General features: G+C 38.3%; 1 protein-coding gene across 1 annotated transcript in view; it reads right to left on the reverse strand.

Annotated features, from left to right (window-relative positions):
• Positions 1-20,814, reverse strand: part of CNTNAP5 (contactin associated protein like 5) — an 865,036-nt gene that overhangs the window by 411,175 nt on the left and 433,047 nt on the right. The window contains 1 exon segment of the mRNA XM_021075830.1: positions 2,128-2,271. Within this exon segment, the coding sequence (XP_020931489.1) occupies positions 2,128-2,271 (144 nt within the window).

Raw genomic sequence — 20,814 nt, forward strand, 5'->3', positions numbered from 1 at the left:
CACAATGGAATACTACTCAGCCATAAAAAAGGATGCATAATGCCATTTGTAGCAACATGGATGGAACTAGAGAATCTCATCCTGAGTGAAATGAGCCAGAAAGACAAAGGCAAATACCATATGATATCACTTATAACTGGAATCTAATATCCAGCACAAATGAATATCTCCTCAGAAAAGAAAATCATGGACTTGGAGAAGAGACTTGTGGTTGCCTGATGGGAGGGGGAGGGAGTGGGAGGGATTGGGAGCTTGGGCTTGTCAGACACAACCTAGAATAGATTTACAAGGAGATCCTGCTGAATAGCATTGAGAACTATGTCTAGATACTCATGTTGCAACAGAAGAAAGAGTGGGGAAAAAACTGTAATTGCAATGTATACATGTAAGGATAACCTGACCCCCTTGCTGTACAGTGGGAAAATAAAAAAAAATAAAAAATAAAAATAAAAATAAAAAAAAGAAAATATTTGAGAAAAAAAATAAATAAAATAAAATGATGGATAAAAGAAGTTCTCTAAATAGAAAATAATTGACAAAAGAAGGAATCTAGGAAAATAAGAGAGGAAGAAAGAACAATAATAAGCAAAAACATGAGTAAATACAATACAGTTTACTTTTCCTCTTGAGTTTTCTAAATTATGTTTGACATTTGAAGCTATCACACATTTGAGCCCTGATATATCATCAACTTCAGCAGTTGAAAACTAACACCAATATAATTCCCAATACATGACAAGGAAATAGTAATTAAGACTGTTATATAATAAACTGGAATGTAAACGAATGTAAATGTATGTAAGATTTTACACTTCATTAAAACTGATAAATATCAGTAAATTGTAATAAGCTATGCGTATATAATACTAAACAAATCACTAACAAAAGCTATATATAGAAAGATATTCAAATACGAGATAAACCAAAACGGAATTCTGAAAATCATTCCAGAAACATACTGGAAGATAAAGAGAGAAATAAAAAAACAGAGACATCAGACAAAACAATAATTAAATAAATACACATTTGAGATCTAATTGCCTTAACATTACATGTATGGGGTTTAAATATACCACATAAAAAACATATTGACAGAGTGGATTAAAAAACATGACTGTACTATTTACTGTCTACAGTAAACTCACTTCAAATATGATATAGAAGGTTAAAAGTAAAATTATTTCTATCTTTATATATAAAGATACACACACACACATATACACATACTTGGGGAAAGAGCTAATTAAATGGTAATTAAGACCATTTCCTATTTTATAAATCTAAGGGAGGTTATATTAATATCATATTAATTAGACTTTAAGGCAAAGAAAAGTATCATAGAGAGAGAAGAACATGATATAATAATAAAGAGTCCATATACCAGGAAGACATAGCAATCTTTAGCAACCCTAACTGTTTGTACCAAACAACGAAGTTGTAATATACATGCGGCAAAACCTGATAGAACTAAAAAGAGAAATAGATAAATCTGCAATTACAGCTGGAAACACCCACACCATTACTGGTCACTCACTATATGCAAAGCACCCAGCTCAGTATTACGAAGGCTAAGTAGTAAGAAAGAAAGACAACCCTGACCCTCATGGGACTCGACTCGTGGTCTATTGGGGGAAGACAAATATTGATTAATTAAAAAATGATTTCACTTGCCAGCATGACAATGATAGAAAAGGAATCTCAAAAACACCAACATTTTAACCTCTCTTCTTCAAAAAACCCTATTTTTAAAATAACAACAAGTAGACAAATATGTAATCCCGAGCTATAGAGTTTAACAGAATCTGTGGTTCTATTGTTGGTTTCCCCAGGAATAACAAAGAGATGCACAGGAGCCCAGCGCAGATTGCAAACCTCACCCACAGCTGGCACAAACGCACAGCCAGGAGTGTGGAGATGCCTCTGATGCATTTTTTTTCTTCCAACAATACAGTTCACACGACTGGGTCCCTGCCTTGCCGCTCCCTCTCCAGTTTCACCTGGGAGTCTGACAGGTCCTCCAAGAGTGTACTGTAAACATATTACAAGGAGGGGCTAGGGGTAGGATGGGGAAGCAAGACTTACCCTAACGTGGCAGAACCCATCAAGTTGGAAGGGATGTTGACTTACCACAGTGTAGATCTGATGCTTCCGCCTTTTAGCCAGGTCAATTATGTTTACTCCATTGTAGTAAAGGTTTTCCATACATCCGTGGAAGTTTTTCTTTAGGAAGGTTCCAGGTTTGCCTGGGACTGGAATTCCTCCAAAACTAAGCTTTATGAGAAAAAACAAAATCAACCTTTAGTTATAAGCTCTGAAGGAACAGGAAAAGGAAAGTGAGCAAGTGAATTTCATTAGATTCAATTGTATGCATGAGCCCAGTGGCTCACAAAATCAATAGATGCCACTTGATTACACATTTGAAAGGATACTTGATTAGCCCACATAAAAATAACTGTAATTGCTTGCTTTTTAAGAGCTTATTTTACAAAACTATTTTACTTACTGTTTGAACCCTTTTAATACTAAATAAAACAATAATTTACAGAGGAGGAAAAAAGGAAAGCAATCAACGTCTTTATATTTATCTCTTAGACAAACATCTGAGAGACTAAGGTCAAACGAAAGCCAAGAGACACAAAATATACTTTTATTCAGACCTAGTTTATGCTGTATTATACCAAAAATGTCTTATGAGCAATTGTTCAGAAATTATTTTTACAAAGATGGAAAGTAAGAAACAATTCAAATATCCTACACATTTGTTTAAGGAAACAACCGAGAAGAGATATAATAGAATCTGACTTAGTTGTCAATAATGGTGCTTAATAAATATTTGTTATAAGGTGAGGAATGAGTGGGATATTGATTGAAAATGTAGGAGTTATAATTGGATGTAAAGTAGGATGTCAACAATAAAAAATGTGCTTACAGTTTAGACTTGAGGAAATACACTGAACTGTCAAGTGAACTTCCATTTCTGGAAAGGCTGTAGGATACTAGTTTTCTTTACCCCTTTTCTTTCAGGTAAAAATGACTACATATTTCTTTTGTAAAAGAAGTATTCATTTAAAAACAAACATGATTTGTTATGAATAGTCTTCCTATCATAAACAAGAAGCAGATAGTTTCTATAGCTATATTTATCCCAACATCATTTAATGGGTAACTCAGTTTCTCTTCACTGCTTTGCAGTGTTACCATCAGCGTGTACTTAATATAATGCTTGGGTGTGTTCCAGGAGGGTCTGTTCTCTTAGTTATAGTGTGTCCTCTTCATATGAATAGTTACAGATAAAGCAAAGGCTACTTCCAGATGTCTATGTCCAGATGTCTATCCCCCCCTCATTTTACACACTATTGTAAAAAACTGTTTCCTTATACGTTGTACTATATGATAAGAATTATTAACCCTGCCGCCACTTTTATTTACCATTGTTTTATTCCAAGGTTTGATATCTTTAAGTTTTACTTCAGAATGATTTTATTTAAAATTATTTGAATTTTGAGAATTTATTTTGTCCATTGACACATCTACATGGAGAAAGGGTCAAAGGGACAAACTTCTAGTTATAAAATGGTAAGTCAACTGATGCAGTGATCACCATGGTGACTATAGCTAATAACGCTGTATGGCATATTGGACAGACACCAAGAGAGTAGATCTTTGAAGCTCTCACTGTAAGGAAACAAATTTGTAATTATGTGTGGTGACGGATATTAACTAGACTTACTGTGATGGTCATTTTTACAGCATATGCAAATGTCAAATCGTGCTACACATCTGAAACCAGTATAATGTTACATGACACTTATGTCTCAATAAATTCCTATGTAAATGAGCTGTTTTCATAAATTAAACATCTTATCAAGTAAACTATATACCCATCCTATTGTTTTCTCTATACAGATACTTGTATATTAAATAATATGTTCAGATAATGTCATTGAAATTTTAAAAGAAATAACCATTTAAATAATATTTAAAACACTTAACTCTATTTTTATGCAATTTTTGTTTCACCATCCTGATCAAAACTTTCTAAAATACAGACAAAACTTTTTAAACAAGAAATAATAATCACAGTATATAACTTTGAAATAAAACCAAAACAAACAAAAAAGAACAGTCCTTTTTATATATTTCTCAGTGTATATAAGGATTCTGACTCCACATCACATTAAATACATATTTGTTTACTCCCATTTTATGCATAAATCACTCACTTGCTTATTTATTTATTTGTTCATTTGAAATGAGAGAATAATGCTCAGTTTTATCCATTGGTTTTTCAAAAATTTATGTGACAGAACACAGGGTATTTTACATTTAATCTATTGATGTGTTGACTTATATTAATAGATCATAAATTAATAGATTCTCTTTGATTGAACTACACTTGTTATATTTGCCTTAAAAGACATGTGATCATATTTTAAATAGTAAATGAGTTTGAGCTCTAGTTTTCTTCTTTTGCCAAGTATTTAGATCAAGTCTAAATTTGTCTCTAAGAAAAACTCTGGGAGTTTTATCTTCAACTCCATTTAAAAATGTTTCATCAGGATTGAGGAATATTCTGGAAAATTTAAAACAAATTTGTTAATTTCACAAACACTTTGTAAAAATACTGCTTTGATAACATCTTCACTGATTTATTGCAGTATTCAAATATTTTCAATTTGAGTTATTTGCATTTAAAAGATTTCTTTTGTAAATTGTATAAATCAAATTTATAAGGTAAAAAATATAGGTGCACTTTTTTCTTTTGTTTATTTTGTTAAACACTTTTTTAGAGCAATTTTAGTTTCACAGCAAAGTTGAGAGGAGAGCACAGAGGTTTCCCATATGCCATTTGCCCTCACAGATGCATAGTCCCCTTCCCCAGTACCAACATCTTCCATCACAGTGGTTTATTTGTCACAATCGGTGAACCTACAGTGGCACATCACAATCACCCAAAGTCCAGGTTTACATTATGGTCTTCTTTTGGTGGTTCACACTGTGTGAGTTTGGATAAATATATAAAAATATACAGCCACCACTACAGTATAATATAGAATAGTTTCACTGCATTAAAAATCCTGTGTGCTCTGCCAATCCATCCTTCCCCCCAGGCCCTGACTCCAATCCCTGACCATTGACATTTTTAAAAATTGAGATACAATTAATTTACAATGTTGCATTAATTTCAAGTATACATATATATATATACAGACATATATATATACACATGAATCATACATATATTCTTTTCCAGATTCTTTTCCTTTATAGGTTATTAAAAGTTATTGAGTAGAGTTCCTTGTGCTATACAGAAGGATCTTGCTGGTTATCTATTATATACATAGTAATGTGTATATGTTAATCCCAAACTCCTAATTTATCTCTATTTCAACAGTTTTTCCTTTTCTAGAATATCATATCTTGGAGTCATGTTGTATGTAACTATGTCAGGTTGGCTTCTTTCACTTAGTAATATGAATTTAAAGTTTCACCATGTCTTTTTATGGCTTATACTCATTTCTTTTTAGCACTGAGTATTATCCCATTGCCTAGATGACCCACAGTTTATTTATCTAGTCACATACTAAAGGACACCCTGGTTGCTTCCAGGTTTGACAATTATAAATAAAGCAAAACTTCTGTAACCATTCATGTACAAGTTTTTGTGTAGATACAAGTTCTTATTTTTTATAATTTTAAATATATAATGAAAAACTTATTCTTTCAATTTTTTTTTGGTCATCTCCCTCAACTAGTGAAAAAAATGTCTACTTCACTCAGCTGTGATTTAGGAAAATAACAGTCATAAGACAATATCTGAAAAGGAGAGAAAGGAAAGAAAAACTTTTCAAACAACAACAACAAAGTGTTTAAAGGATTTAAGGAGAATTTCCTGGCGGCCCAGAGGGTTAAGGACATGGTGTTGTCACTGCTGTGGCTCCAGTCACTGCTGTGGTGGGAGTTTAACCCCAGACCCGGGAAACATCCACATGCCGTTGGTGTGACCAAATCCACCCAAATTTAATAATAGTAAAGGATTTAAGGTACAGTTTTTTAAGCCAAATAGTATGAAGGATAGTATATATTGCAAATTTGGTATTTCTCATTACATTAAAGAGCAATACTCACTCTAGTCTGGGTGGAGGATGTTAGGAGATACAATTAGAGTTATATGCAGTGGGGCCTGCTCTTTGGTTCTGTCTGGGAGATTGAAACCTGATGAGGTGTGGGTGGAGGTCACAAGATAGATCTTGGAAAGCACAGGGAGTTATTTCTCCCCTGTTTACTACAATAGTGATGACTGGAAGCCTATTAAAGATGCTTTGAGTTCAGCATGGCTCCAGAGCAAAACGTAGGTGGGAGGGAGGCAGGTCAGGGCAGTGGGAAGTAACAACACAAAAGTTTCTGAAGGCTGCTCCTCAACAGCCTGATCACTGGAGCAGAGTGAGCTGAGGTCCCCTGGGACCATGAGAGCAGGATGGAGACCTGGAGGGACAGAGGTGCTCAGTAATTGTGCAAAGGGCTTGTAGCTGGACTTGCAGGTCCCAGTGTCCAGGTAGCTTTACCTTATAGCCTGAGACACTGCAGGTACCATGGACAGCAGCTTCAGAGGCTAACACTTTATTCAGTGCATGGCTATACACAAGCCCCCCCAGCCCAAAAAGGGCCCAGGGAAAAGGAAAGAAGGGCAAGAAAAAACCCCAATGTAACCCAATATTTACACAATAACATAGTAAGTTCTAAAGGCATTAACTAGTTATCATTTATCGTCAAGGTCAGATTTTTCTGCCATCAGGGGAAGCAGGGCTGATGAACATATTGAATTCAGGTGGGTATAAGAAGCAAAATTGCATTTCTGCACATTTGCGTGTGAGTGTACATTTTTACCCTGTTTTATATTTTAAAGTTTTCAAGTTGTTGAGAATTTGAGGTTCACAATTACTCTATCAAATTATAGGTTTAGTTCACTAACAGATAATTTAGGACATAAAACTTACTTCACATATTGATGATTTTCTTTCTTACGTATATAGTATTGATGGTTCTAGTACTTCATAAGCACCTGTAAGGCTATAGTTAGTGTATACCTATTAATTTTACATTAATAATATATCCCTCAGATCCCATTTGCATTCCTAATTTATCTGATTTATCAACACTGTGAGAATCAACATCAAGATCTTGCTCAGAACTGTTTCTGTCCATCAAGCCAACCGACTAGCATTCCTCCTGTTATAGGACCTGGGATGGTTATTACAGCTATTATTTGTAATAAACTGAATATTGATCATTTTCAAGCTGTTCTCCCATTCGATTCAGCTGGTATCTGAATGACTTCCTACCCAAGTTCCCAACCCTGGCTCTTCTCCTTGAACACTGCCTATCAGTTTACTCATCTACCTGGAAAACCAATGACCACTTCCATCAGCCTGGATCCCCAACTTCTGAGTCCTGGAACACACACGGCTCATGTCAGGACAGTGTTAGCCAGTGTCTGATATTAGGAATGAGTAGTTGTGTTTTTTATATTTGTTTGACATTTTACTTGATATATACATCTGTTCAGTATAGGTTTTTTAAATTAGAGATCACAGCCATTATTATTTTACAATGCCTCTTTTTATCTAAATTTTTAATGATATTTTCATTTCCCTCTCTCATTCTGCATAAATGTAACTGGTGTTTCTTTGTCCCCAATTCCAACTTTGAAATTATAATTCTGGTGTTTCCTGCTGTAAGTGTACTAACTGCAAACCACATATGCCTGGTGTTTGTTTATTAAGCAATATGAGACTACTTACCACCTGACGGAATTTAGCAAAATTTTAAGTTTATTGCTATAATCATAAAGATGATGAATATTCCTTTATTCTATTGTGTTTCTTAATTTTTGATTATTGTCTCTTATGCTTTTTGCTATGTAGACTGTATCATGCTTAGTCTCTTTTGTTAATGGACTTGGAAGAGCATCCCTACAATGATCTAGCTTTTCAAACTACAATTTTAGAGTATTGCCAAGGAAGCCCAGATTTGTTTCTTTTTTGCCAACCACAACTTATTTTGCATTTTCATCACTTAAACCATTATTATTAATTAATCTGTCCACTTATTTTTCCACTTTGAAACTTTTTAATGAACTTCTGTTTTGTGTTGTTACAAAATTGCATAAATTTATCAGCATCCATCTTCAGCTTTTCATGGAGAAATGGTTAAAATCACCCTCTCAGGAGTTTCTCTGGCTGGATTTAAACCCAGATCTGACTAGTGGGACAAAGTAACTAACTGTTGTGTGGTTCATTTCCTTCATACGTAAAATAGGGATGATGATAACACTGATTGCATGTAAACAACATAGCTTGACTGAATTAATATGAGAACTCCTACCAAGGACCTACTGTATAGTAGGAGGAACTATATTCAGTGTCTTTTTTTTTTTTTGCAGGGGGCAGTTAGGACCGCATCCTGGGCTAGGGGTCTAATGGTAGTTGCAGTTGCCAGCCTACACCACAGCCACGTCTGCAACCTACACCATAGCTCATGGCAATGTCAGATCCTTAATCCACTGAGCAAGGCCAGGGATCAAACTGGCATCCTCATGGATACTAGTGAGATTTGTTACCCCTGAGCCACAACGGGAACTCCACATTCAATATCTTGTAACAACCTATAATAAAAAAAGAATCTGAAAAAGAATATACATGTTTAAATATTCATATGTGTGTATGAATCATTTTGCTGTACACCTGAACTAACGGATTGTAAATCAACTATACTTCAAAAAAACAAATCTTACCCTGAAGCATACTGAAGGACTTCTAGCATGTAGCCTTTTCTGTGTATGTGATTGTTGTTACAAGCAACAGTTTCTCAGTTAATAAGTTCTTCCAAAATGGTTATTTTGTGGCTTTATTTTCAACAAGGTCTGAATAATAACTATATAGATACTAACTTTTCTAATATTTTGTACTCTGAAGGCTGCAATATTTTGTTAATATTTTATATCAACAGCAATTAAACAAAAAAACTTCTCTTTTGTGAATTAATAAACAGACAAATTTTCCCCAAGGCCCTTAGTTTCCTTCTGGCTTTCAGATTTTCAGAACGCTGGAACAAAATATGAGGTGTCCTCCTTTGAAAGGATCCATCAATCCTTTCTAGCTTCATGTTCATTTGAGAAGGGGAGGGGGAAAGAATTTGCTAAGTATATGATCAGTGTCGATTTTCAATCATCTTTTTTTTCAAATTTAGGAAAACAAGTAATTGAATAGTTGGGTGTAAAATTCTGTGTCACTCCGATACTGTCATTCTTCAGGCTGGAGGCATGTCTCAGGCTCATGTTCTTCTGCATTCTTATTCAGTCAGCATCCGAAAGTTATTGTTTGTGTTTGTTTATTTTATTTCCTAAATGTCTATCCTAGAATTATGGAGCTTTTCTCAGTGACTTCAGTGGCTGTGCTATATAAGCCATTCTATTTATTGCCTCTCACGTGTTTATAATTGCCCACGTACTTCCTTTAAACTTTAATGGGTCTCCTTGAATTAATCTTCATTTTTAAGGCAACCCTGGCTGTATTCTACAAGCCTCTTCAGTCACTGACTTGGTGGTATTGGGGTGATGGTGAGATGATTTTTGCCTTTCCATTTAGACTCTGGCTCATTTCATGACAGAGCAGATAGTGATGGTATTGAACAGAGGTTACATTTCAGTAGCCCACGAAGTAGCCCAAAGCCTTTGTTATAAGCATCACAGAGCTGGAAATCCAGCTTCCATTAGATCATGGGCTCATAAATACAGAATAGTTTTAGTGCTTAAGGGGAGCAGATGCCAGATCTCTCCAAATAATGTTTAAATGACATCATCTCATTAATCCCCACTCTGATCAACATATCTAAAGTTGCAGCCTTTGAACTCCTAATCCCATTACCTAGGTCTCTTTTTATTCTTCTTTCCATAGCCTTTGTCATCCTCTTTCTTATCAGGTAATTTATTTGTTATGTGTATTGCTTATAGCTCATCTCTGCTGCTAAAACTCAAGCCTCACAGTGTAGGTGTTTTTGTTCTTTTCATTGACATATTCCAAGCACTTGAAATGATGCCTGATACATCACAGACACTGAATAAATATCTGTTGAGTGTTTTGGAACATCTATCTAAAAGAAGTTCCTCAAGGACACAGACTACATCTTGTTCATTTTTAAAATATTTAATGCAAGAAGTATGACTCAAACATAATAGAATCAACAAATATTTGTTGAATCAGATCAAAAAGAAAACACTAGCTATTTACTTCTAAAACTGCTTTACCTTGGTGTCCTGCTTTTTGTCACCTGAGCTGCTTTCTTTTCTTACTTTACTTATTATTAGCTCATTCTTAGAAAATTGAACGGCAAGGCGTTCATTGATCTTAGTGGTCAACAAAACCAGGTGTGAGCCTATAAAGTTTCACCCAGAGATACTGCACAACATGGTCCCTGTGGAAACCTGATGGGGTTTTGGTGTCACAGGTGGGCTCGGCCTGGATGAATCCCAGGAGAAAGCCTGCTTTGATGTTAAATGTATGAAGCCCCAGAAGCTGCCACACTCCTTTCCTTTGATCTCACTCCTCTTCTCTTGTCTGGCATTTGCTTGTCTCTTTTTCAATCTTTGATGTTACTTCCCTGGCAATGAGTTCATCCTTCCTTATTGGTTTTTTCCTCTGGCCCTGTCTGAATTTGAGTCTTCTTGCTCGAAAGATTCCTTTTTCTGTCAGGCTTGAATGTATGATATATTTGAAGTTTCTCATTAGTGAATATTTGTCTCACATTTGCTCTGATAGTCTATTTTGTAATGGAATGGATATGAAAAAGGATCCAAGCAGCTGTCTTTTCTTTCACGCTGTAAAATTTGTGCCAGCTTCGTGTTTGTTGAATTGTTTTTGTGGAGTTTATGGCCCTTCCAGAGGAACTGTCCAAGGTGGATAAGTTTCAAATGAGACCAGAGATCCCCATTTTCTTGTGGTGTCTCTTGAATTTAAATTTGGCCTGAATTCAAATAGGGGTTTTTTTTTGTTTTGTTTTTTGTTTTTTGTTTTTGTTTTCGTTTTTTTGCCATTTTGCTGCTCCCACGGCATATGGAGGTTCCCAGGCTAGGGGTCGAATCGGAGCTGTAGCCGTCAGCCTACGCCAGAGCCACAGCAACGCAGGATCCAAGCCACGTCTGCGACCTACACCACAGCTCACAGCAATGCCAGATCCTTAACCCACTGAGCAAGGCCAGGGATCAAACCCGAAATCTCATGGTTCCTAGTTGCATTCATTAACCACTGAGCCACAGCGGGAACTCCCCAAATAGTTTTTTAAAAAAGAAAACTACTATGTGGGCCAAATGAGATGAGGTTAGTCCAAATCATTCCTGGTGTCATTATCTTGTGGCTTCTGCTCTACGGTTTGATTTCACTAGGAACTCTGCTTATAACTTCTTTGGAATGTCTGATCTCTTTAACTTTTAGAGAGTTCATGCATATAGTGTCTTCATCTTCTTCTTTTTTTTTTTTTTCTTTTCTTTCCTTTTAGGGTCACACCCTCAGCATTTGAGGTTCCGAGACCAGGAGTTGAATTGGAACTGCAGCTGAGGCCTGCACCACAGCCATAGCAACATAGGATCTGAGCCACATCTATGACCTATGTGCTGTAGCTTGTGGTAATGCTGGATCCTTAACCTACTGAGTGAGGCCAGGGATCAAACCTGCATCCTCACAGACATTCTATGTCGCTTCTTAATCCACTGGGCCACAAGGGGAACTCCTACAGTGTCTTACTGTTTTTGTCCCTCAGTATGTGTACCTCGTTGGGGACATATACTGAGGGGAGGTGATTGTTACCTCTCCTTTATTGCTTCTCTCACCTATTCTTTCACAAATTCCCAGTGTCCCCTTATTTTTGGATAATTGTCCGCTTCCATTTCTGTAGGGAAAAGAGCAAGTGCTATCCAAGGGGACACAGCACAGTCCTGTGTTGAATAGGATGGCCCGCCTGTTGACATAAAACACCATGTTTGTGCCATGCCCAAGTTCCCCGCCTGTCTGCAAGGTCCACAGCTGCCCAGCTGTGCCCCGGCTTTGGCCCCTGTCCCAAGCCCAGATATTGCCACTTACACATCAGTTGAATTTGGCCTCAGCACTCTCTCTTAGGTAAGGTTTTCTTCTAGAAATAACGACCATAGCGTGGACTGATTAGTTTTATACACTGGGCCCTATGCTGACAGCTTACTTTCTGTCTCTCTGCTATAACTTTGAAGTTAGATGTTACGATTTGTTCCAATTGAAAGCTGAAGAAAACGAGGGCTACAGAGGTCTGGCAGGTTGACTGAGGCCTTACATCAAAGAGGTAAAACTGCTGTCCCAGTCCCATCCCCTGAGTCCTTCAATCCAGGTCCCCATCTTCTTTTGCGTCTTTTTTTTTTTTTTTTTGGCTGTGCCCATGGCATGCAAATGTTTGCAGGCCAGGGATCAAACCTGTGCCACAACAGTGACACCCCCAAATCCTTAACCACCAGGCCACGGGGGAACTCCCCCAGAGCCCCACTTCTTAATCATTGCACACACTGCCTCCCCTCCAGCTACTTCCATTTCTGCTTCCATCCAGTAACCCTCTCAGTGAATTACCACCCAGCCAGGGGCAAGAACCTGTCTTGGAATGTCTGAAAATTTCCCATTTGTAAAGCTGAAGATCCCAGCCTTCTTGACACAGTGTGCCCCTCTCTGCTGGCCCCTTGAAGGGGAAGGAAGGAAGAGGTGATGTACAATTACAGCAGCAGAAACCCTTGGTGTTTTCTCAATAGCATAAATCAGCCCTCTTATTTCCTCTGCCAGAGTGACCCTAGGCTTTCAATCAACTAGCAGATTCCCCACCAGGGGCTTTATCAGACCAGCTTTCAAATTGCTACTGTGAGTGCTCCTGGCCCAAATGTGGTCCACTGCTAGTCTGTGTCTCCTTTCTCTAAAGGGGTGTCTTTTCACAGATTCACAGACACCAGAGCCTGACACAGTCCAGTTGGTTCAACACACGTTCATTTATTTCTTTTTGGCCACCCTGTATCACATGGAGTTCCAGGGCCAGGGATCAGATCCAAGCTGCAATTATGACCTAAGCCACAGCTTCTACGACACTGGATCCTTAACCCACTGTGCCTGGCCTGGGATCCAACCTGCGTCCTGGCACTCCCAAGATGCCACTGATTCCGTTGCGACACAGTGGGAGCTCCCACACTCATTTATTTTTGTCTGAATGAATTCACAAAATTGTAACCTTAGGTTATTTGAATAAGGGGTTAAATCCTGTACGTTCCAGCATTTGAGCAAGAACTCATAGGAAATGCTAGCTTCAGTATCCCCTATTCCCATGACAAGAGGGCCCCACTCTGGCTGTCCTCTGGTCACACCCTGCCGTATTAGGGGTGTGTCCCCACACATGGAAGCCAAGGGAAAATGACCATAGGAAGTGACCATCACCCTCCTAAATCATAATCTTCCTACACAGCTCCCCAGTTTCCCCCTAAACAGCCCTGAAACATCTTCCAGGGCCTGAACTGTCCTCCCGTCTGTCCTCGTGAGGGTGGACCAAGGACCCACAGGTCCCAGCAGTGGCCAGGGGCCAGCTGTTTTCACACTGGACAGGGCTTGGACATGTGGGATGTTATTCATTTGTCAAAGAAGGTAGTAGAACAGATGGTATTCAATGGTTTGTTAGCCTACTTGGAACTCTTTAAACATGCAGGACTCCGCTGTGGGGGCCTCCATTCAGAATCCTCCCAAGGCCCTACAAGTATTCAAGTGGGCCTGGCTAACTTTATAAGGTCTGATGGATGATGACAATCATTTAGACTAAATTCAGCCAGCCTCCAAAGGTCTTATTTGGGAATTCAAATCTAGCACCACACTTCTAGGAGCAGCTAAAATCACATGATAAGGGATTGTATCATGCATTCTTTTAGGGTATGTTAACAAAAATGATGATATTGAGGGTATACCACTGGCATTGAAACATTCCCTTCATTATGTTCAACACAATTAGGTGACTTTCCATATACACATCTCACTATTATAAGACTTGGGGAAACATACCATTAGCAAATCCATAAGTCACATCTTAAATTTAAAGCTAGAACAAAAAATGGCCCTGAGGAATGTGGTTCCAAGTGTTGTAGCCATGCAGAGGCTGGGGTAATGACTAGAGCCTGAGCTTGTTTCTTAAGGGATTACCCTCCTTCAGGGAGAAAACCCGGTCACCAGGCGATTTCTGGTGATGGGGACACAGGCCTAGGTACAAATCCTTTCCTGTTGTTCGGTGGCTATGGAGGCACAGGTGGGAGGGTCTTTGGTCACTCCTGTCTTGGTTTTATATCTGTGATACAGGACATAGCCATCTCCCTCACCAGGTGCCTGAGGGACTCGACAACATCACGAGCTGCCACGCCAAGTAAGAGCTTGGTTGTGTCTTCTTCCCTGTTTCCCCCTTCCTTCCACTTTGCCTCTACTTATTTACCTTTCTCTTGTTTTATTTTCTTCCACTTATTTTCCTCCGTGTAGGCCTTCTCTTTAGTCTCTCAACTGAGATTCATGGATACAACTAGAGATTCTCATACTAAGTTAAATAAGTCAGAAATAGAAAGATAAATACCATATGACATCACTTATATGTGGAATCTAAAATACGGCAAAAATAAACCTATCTACAAAAACAAAACAGACTCACAGACACAGAAAACAGACTAGCGGTTGCTAAGAGGGAGTGGGTAGGGAGTGGAGAGGACTGGGAGTTTAGGGTTAGTAGACGCAAACTATTTCATTTAGAAGGGATAAGGAAAGAGGTCCTATTGTACAGTACAGGGAATGATATCCAATCACTTGTGATAGAACATGAGGGAAGATAATATGAGAAAAAGAATGTGTATACATGCAGGACTGGATCACTTCGCTATATGGTAGAAACTGGCACAACACTGTAAATCAACTGTACTTCAATTAAAGAAGCACGGATAACAATTATACTCTCACATGGTATCATCTGCAAAACAGTTTCCCTGGTGATCTATAATTATTACAATCACCAAATAAATAGCTATAGTATGTCTGGTCAGCGCTTTCATCATGTCTGTGCTCTAAGAGGGGATCTACTCAACAGCCCCACAGTAATGCAAGGCCCCGGCGGGTGGCCTCTGAGGATGGGGACCCATTAGGTACTCCTTATGGGAAGACAAGTAGGGTGTAAGTAGATATCTTTAAAATTCACAGAGATAAATCTTTTTAAATTTACTTAGCAAGTATTTATTGAGTATGCATTAGTTACCAGACACAAATCTAGAGAAATAAATTAGAGTAGAAAAGGGAATCTCAGCCCTCATGATGAGCTTAAGTTCTATGGTTGAGTTGGGGAGGAAGAGATAGACAATTAAAAATAAGTATATTTTATATATAAAATGGATAACCAACAAGGACGTACCATAGAGCACAGTGAACTATCCTCAATATTCTGTAATAACCTACATGGGAAAAGAATCTGAAAAGGAATGAATATGTATATAACTGAATCACTCTGCTGTATACCTGGAACTAACATGACATTACAAATCAATTAAACCTAAGTTTTTTTTAAAAAAAGTAAATTTAATAACATAAAGTGATAAGTGTTTCTGAAGAAAAACTATGAATACAAATAAATGAAGATAGCCATTTTAGAAGTAAATACAGGGAATATCTTTTAAGTCATGTATTTGTTCTGTTACCTCAGTTACTTCTTAAAATACTTTTTGGTGGGAGTTCCCGTTGTGGCGCAGTGGTTAACGAAACCAATTAGGAACCATGAGGTTGCGGGTTCAATCCCTGGCCTTACTCAGTGGGTTAAGGATCTGGCATTGCCGTGAACTGTGGTGGAGGTTGTAGACACGGCTCGGATCCCGAGTTGCTGTGGCTCTGGCGTAGGCTGGTGGCTACAGCTCTGATTCGACCCCTAGCCTGGGAACCTCCATATGCTGCAAGAGCGGCCCAAGCAATGACAAAAAGACAAAAAAGAAAGAAAGAAAGAAAGAAAGAAAGAAAGAAAGAAAGAAAGAAAGAAAGAAAGAAAGAAAGAAAGAAAGAAAGAAAGAAAGAAAGAAAGAAATGTTTAAAAAAATACTTTATGGCATGTGCTATGAAATTCAGAAAGTTTCAAAGAGTATATAGCAAAGAATAAAGCCATTTTCTTCACTGATGCCACTTTATTCTGATCTGCTTATCCGTGTCTTTCCAGAGATTTGTGTGTGTGTCCTTTCACAAGTCTATATATTCCTATTTTTTTTAACACATATACCATTTACACCACACTGCACAGTGATTTTTTTTTCATCGAACAATTCATATTGGAGATCGTTCCACATCAGAACATACAGGGCAACCTCATTATTTTTAATGGAAGCGTAATACTTCTATACAGGCTTGTCAAGCATCCACACAAAACAAGGTGAGCCGAAGGCCAAAGCCTGGCGGAGGCAGGGGTAGAGATAAAGGAGCTAGTGTTAGATGCAGGGATGTGTGACTCCCACAGACAACAACGTGAAGAAGAGCTAAACAGGGCTGCTGCCATGGTCCCTGCCCCACACACAACACAGGTGATCAGTGTGAGGGCCAGATGTCCAGTGTGAGTTGTTCTGGCCTGATTCTAGACTTCAGCTAAGCCATGTCATGTGATGCACAGATACAGGTGGGAGGGGGCCTTGGAGCACCTTAAACAGGCTCCATCCTTTTGTGTCTCTGGAATTTATAAGGCATCTTGCAAGACTCGGGTCAGCTGTGTGCGTGGCTATGGCTTCATGTCCCATGGGGAAAGTGTGAGGCCACCTGAGTGCCCTGGCAGAGCTGTTTCCATACAGGGCTTACCGTACTTTTAATTCACCCCCTTTTGATGAACTTCTGGGGACTCTGCAATCTCCTGTTATTCCTGTCATATACCCCAAGGCACACATTCGCTTATACCTGTAGGATAAGTTCCTAGAAACAAAGTGTAGGGTTGAAGATCTGTTTCAATTCTGAAGATATTGCCCTTTCTTTGATACTGTATTCATTATAGCCCCACTAACTATGGATTAAACAGTTCTGGTTCCTTCCCATCCATGCCAACATTACAACATTTTGTTCTTTGCAGTCTAAATGTAAAAGACTACCATGGCATGAATTTGCATTCCTTCCTTTCACAAGTGACGCTAAACATCATTACACATATCGTAGAGCAAATAGTATATTTTTATATATTCATGTTCTTTATCTATTTTCCCATGGAATTAGTTACCTTTTAAAAATTATTTGTGGGAGCTTTGCATTCATTAATTAAACATTGAAATACTTCTAGTTATTGGGCTGATGATATCAGTGTGTTTTTGTGACAGCTCATGTGGTTTTGTAAAAATTTCATATGGACAAAATCTGACATATGTTTTATTTCCAGGTTTCTGATGTTTATGTCATATTTGGAAAGACCTCCCACAATCTTTAGTTATAAGAGTACTAACTCATATTTTCTTTCAAACTTCAAAAAAACTTATTTTTGGCAACACCCACAGTGTGTGGAAGTTGCCACGCCTGGGATCAAACACGCACCACAGCAGGGACTAGAGCCACTGCAGTGATGATCCCCAATCCTTAACCTATTGAGCCACCAGGGAACTTCAATAAAACTTATTTTTTAAGACATATGTATACACATGTACTTTTAAATGTTTAGAGGATTTAGTTTAATATAGTTTTTTTCTTTCTTTCTTTTTTTTTTTTTTTTTTTTTGGCTTTTTAGGGCCACACGCACAGCACATGGAGGTTCCCAGGCCAGGGGTCCAATCGGAACTACAGCTGCCAGCTATGCCACAGCCACCAGCCTATGCCACAGCCACAGCAATGCCAGATCTGAGCCACATCTGCGACCACAGCCCACAGTAACGCTGGATCCTTAACCCATTGAGCAAAGTCAAGGATCGAACCTGCAACCTCATGGTTTCTAATCAGATTCGTTTCCACTACACCATGACGGGAACTCCTTTTTTTTTTTCTTTTTCTTTGCATATGAAAATTCTCAGGCTGGGGATCAAACTTGCACCAGAGTAGTGACCCAAACCACAGCAGTTACAATGCAGGATCCTTAACCCACTGTACCACCAGAGAACTCCTACATTTTTTAAAACTAAGAATTCTTATGAAATATATACTGGAATTCCTGTTGTTGTATAGCAGAATTCTTATTAAATATATATATTGGAGTTCCTGTTGTGGTGCAGTGGAAATGAATCCAACTAGTATCTATGAGAATGCATGTTCGATCCCTGGCCTCGTTCAGTGGGTTGGGGATCCAGTATTGCCATGAGCTATGGTGTTTGAATCCCTCATTGCTGTGGCTGTGGCATAGGCCAGCAGCTGTAGCTTCAATTCGACCTCTAGCCTGGAAACTTCCATATGCTGCTGGCTTGGCCCTAAAAACCAAACAAAAAAATATATACATACATATATATATACATATATATATATATACACACATATATATATATTTAAATGTATTTTAGTATTTATGATGTGATAATACATAAATCATATATTTTAAAAGTCTGTTTTTAATAGTTTTGGTGCTGGCAAGATGGCTATGTGAAAAAGGATCACTGAGCACTCTTGGTAAGAAAAGACTTCTGGGGTTAGAGACTCTCGGAAAAATGGAATCTCACTAAGATCCTAGAATAATTCTCTCTTTTCTGAAACCCTTCTGCTCCAGACTGGAAGTAAAATGAATTGCTATAGTCTTTCTCACAAGCATGGAAAATCACCTGGGCTGAGTGATGTGAATACAGTGACATTCCACTTAGAAGTAAGGAGTCTTCATCCTTCCTGCTCCCTGTTGTTTCAGCAGAAGATTCTGGGAGCCCTTTCCTGTTTGTCTTCCAGATGGGAGGAGAAAGTGGCAGCTACACATATCTGACCACAGAGAATCCCCTACTAGGTGCTTCACAGAAAGTCACTGTGTCACCTGATTGATGCCTAGAGGAGGTCTGAGATGGAGGAATGAAAGCTACCATATTCTCTTGCCAGATATGAACACATACAGCTACACTTTGAGGAGGAACCTAGATTTTCATAATGTAGTTATTCCTGATGTAGAAATGATGGGGCCCAACTCCAGAGCAGCAGACATGCTCTAACAATGGGTTCCTGGAACTCGGGGACCTGAATTCAGTCATTCCTCTGCCTGGTGTAGCAGGGCTCAAATGTGTGCATAGGGCCCCGTGGCAGATCTCAGACCAAGCACCAAGATTCTGATTAATAGACAATATTGCTATAAAATAGACCTTAGATTCTCTATTGTTAAAAAAAGTCTATAAATAATAAATGCTGGAGGGGGTGTGGAGAAAAGGGAACGCCTCTAAACTGTTGGTGGGAGTATAAATCGGTACAGCCGCTTTGGAGAACATTATGGAGGTTCCTTAAAACACTAAACATAGAACTATCACATGATCCAGCAATCCCACTCCTGGGCATATATCCAGAGAAAACTATAATTCAAAAGATACATGCACCCCAATGTTCATAGCAGCACTATTTACAATAGCCAAGGCATGGAAGCAACTTAGATGCCCATGACAGATAAATGGATAAAGAAGTTGTGGTACATATACACAATGGAATATTACTCAGCCATAAAAAGGAATGAAATGATGTCATTTGCAGCAATATGAATGGGTTTACAGATTCTCATACTAAGTGAAATTAAGTCAGAGAAAGACAAATATATGATACCACTTACATGTGAAATCTAAAACATGGCACAAATGAATCTCCTTATGAAGCAGAAACGGACTCATGGACACATACAAGAAATTTGTGTTTATCAAAGGGGAAAGGAGGTACAACAGAAATTAACATTGCAAATCAACTATACTTCAATATTAAAAAAACAGACCTTAGGTTCAGATATCTTATTTACCAACAAGGGTGATAATGTTGCTTCTGGGTCACTGAGGTTAAGAGTTTTCCCTTCCTGGGTTTATACAATTAATTAGTGATAAAGTGGTGATTACAACATAGTTTCCTGTCCCAGTGCTCCTTTCTGTCCACACAGCCTTAAAGGTGAATCTTCAAAGGCAGGAGAATTCCAATTGTCTAAGAGCCTTCTCCCAACACATGACACTCCTGATCCAGGGCAGCCAACAACTAAGGTCACTGTTACAGTAAGTCTATCTTCTTTTATTTTCTGATGAGCAAGCAGGCTACACATTCTGGAAGGGGCTTGGGTTCTCTGAAGCAGAGGTTGCTTCAGAGGAACATTACAAGGTGTTTTGTTTGTTTGTTTTGTTTTCCCTAGGAAGCACTTTTTATAAGGCACTACAAAATTCCAGCATTTCTAGCAAAAATCTGTTCTAGCTTCATAAGCTGAGTGACATCACTGGATTTCTTTCCCTAGATGCTGACATTCACTCCAATGCCTCTTAGCTGTGACTCCATGCAGATTCCCGACCCTGGAGACCACAGGCATTAGTTTGAAAAGAAATGTTACTTCAGGCAACAGGGTGAACTTGAGTACCAGCTCTCAGGCCATGAGAGTCATGTATCTGGGAAACTAGTGAAACTTGATGATGGTGTGCTTTTTATTGTCTTCAATCTCAAAGAAGATATTTCTTTGCCTTGAGATAATTTATTTTTTTAATTTTTATTAGAGTATAGTTTATTTGTAATGTTCCTTCGATTTCTGCTGTTCAGCAAAGTGACCCAGTCATATATATACATACATTCTTTTTTTTCATACTTTCTTCCACCATCTTCTAACCCC

Source organism: Sus scrofa, chromosome 15 (assembly GCF_000003025.6).
Source record: "Sus scrofa isolate TJ Tabasco breed Duroc chromosome 15, Sscrofa11.1, whole genome shotgun sequence".
Taxonomy (NCBI): domain Eukaryota; kingdom Metazoa; phylum Chordata; class Mammalia; order Artiodactyla; family Suidae; genus Sus; species Sus scrofa.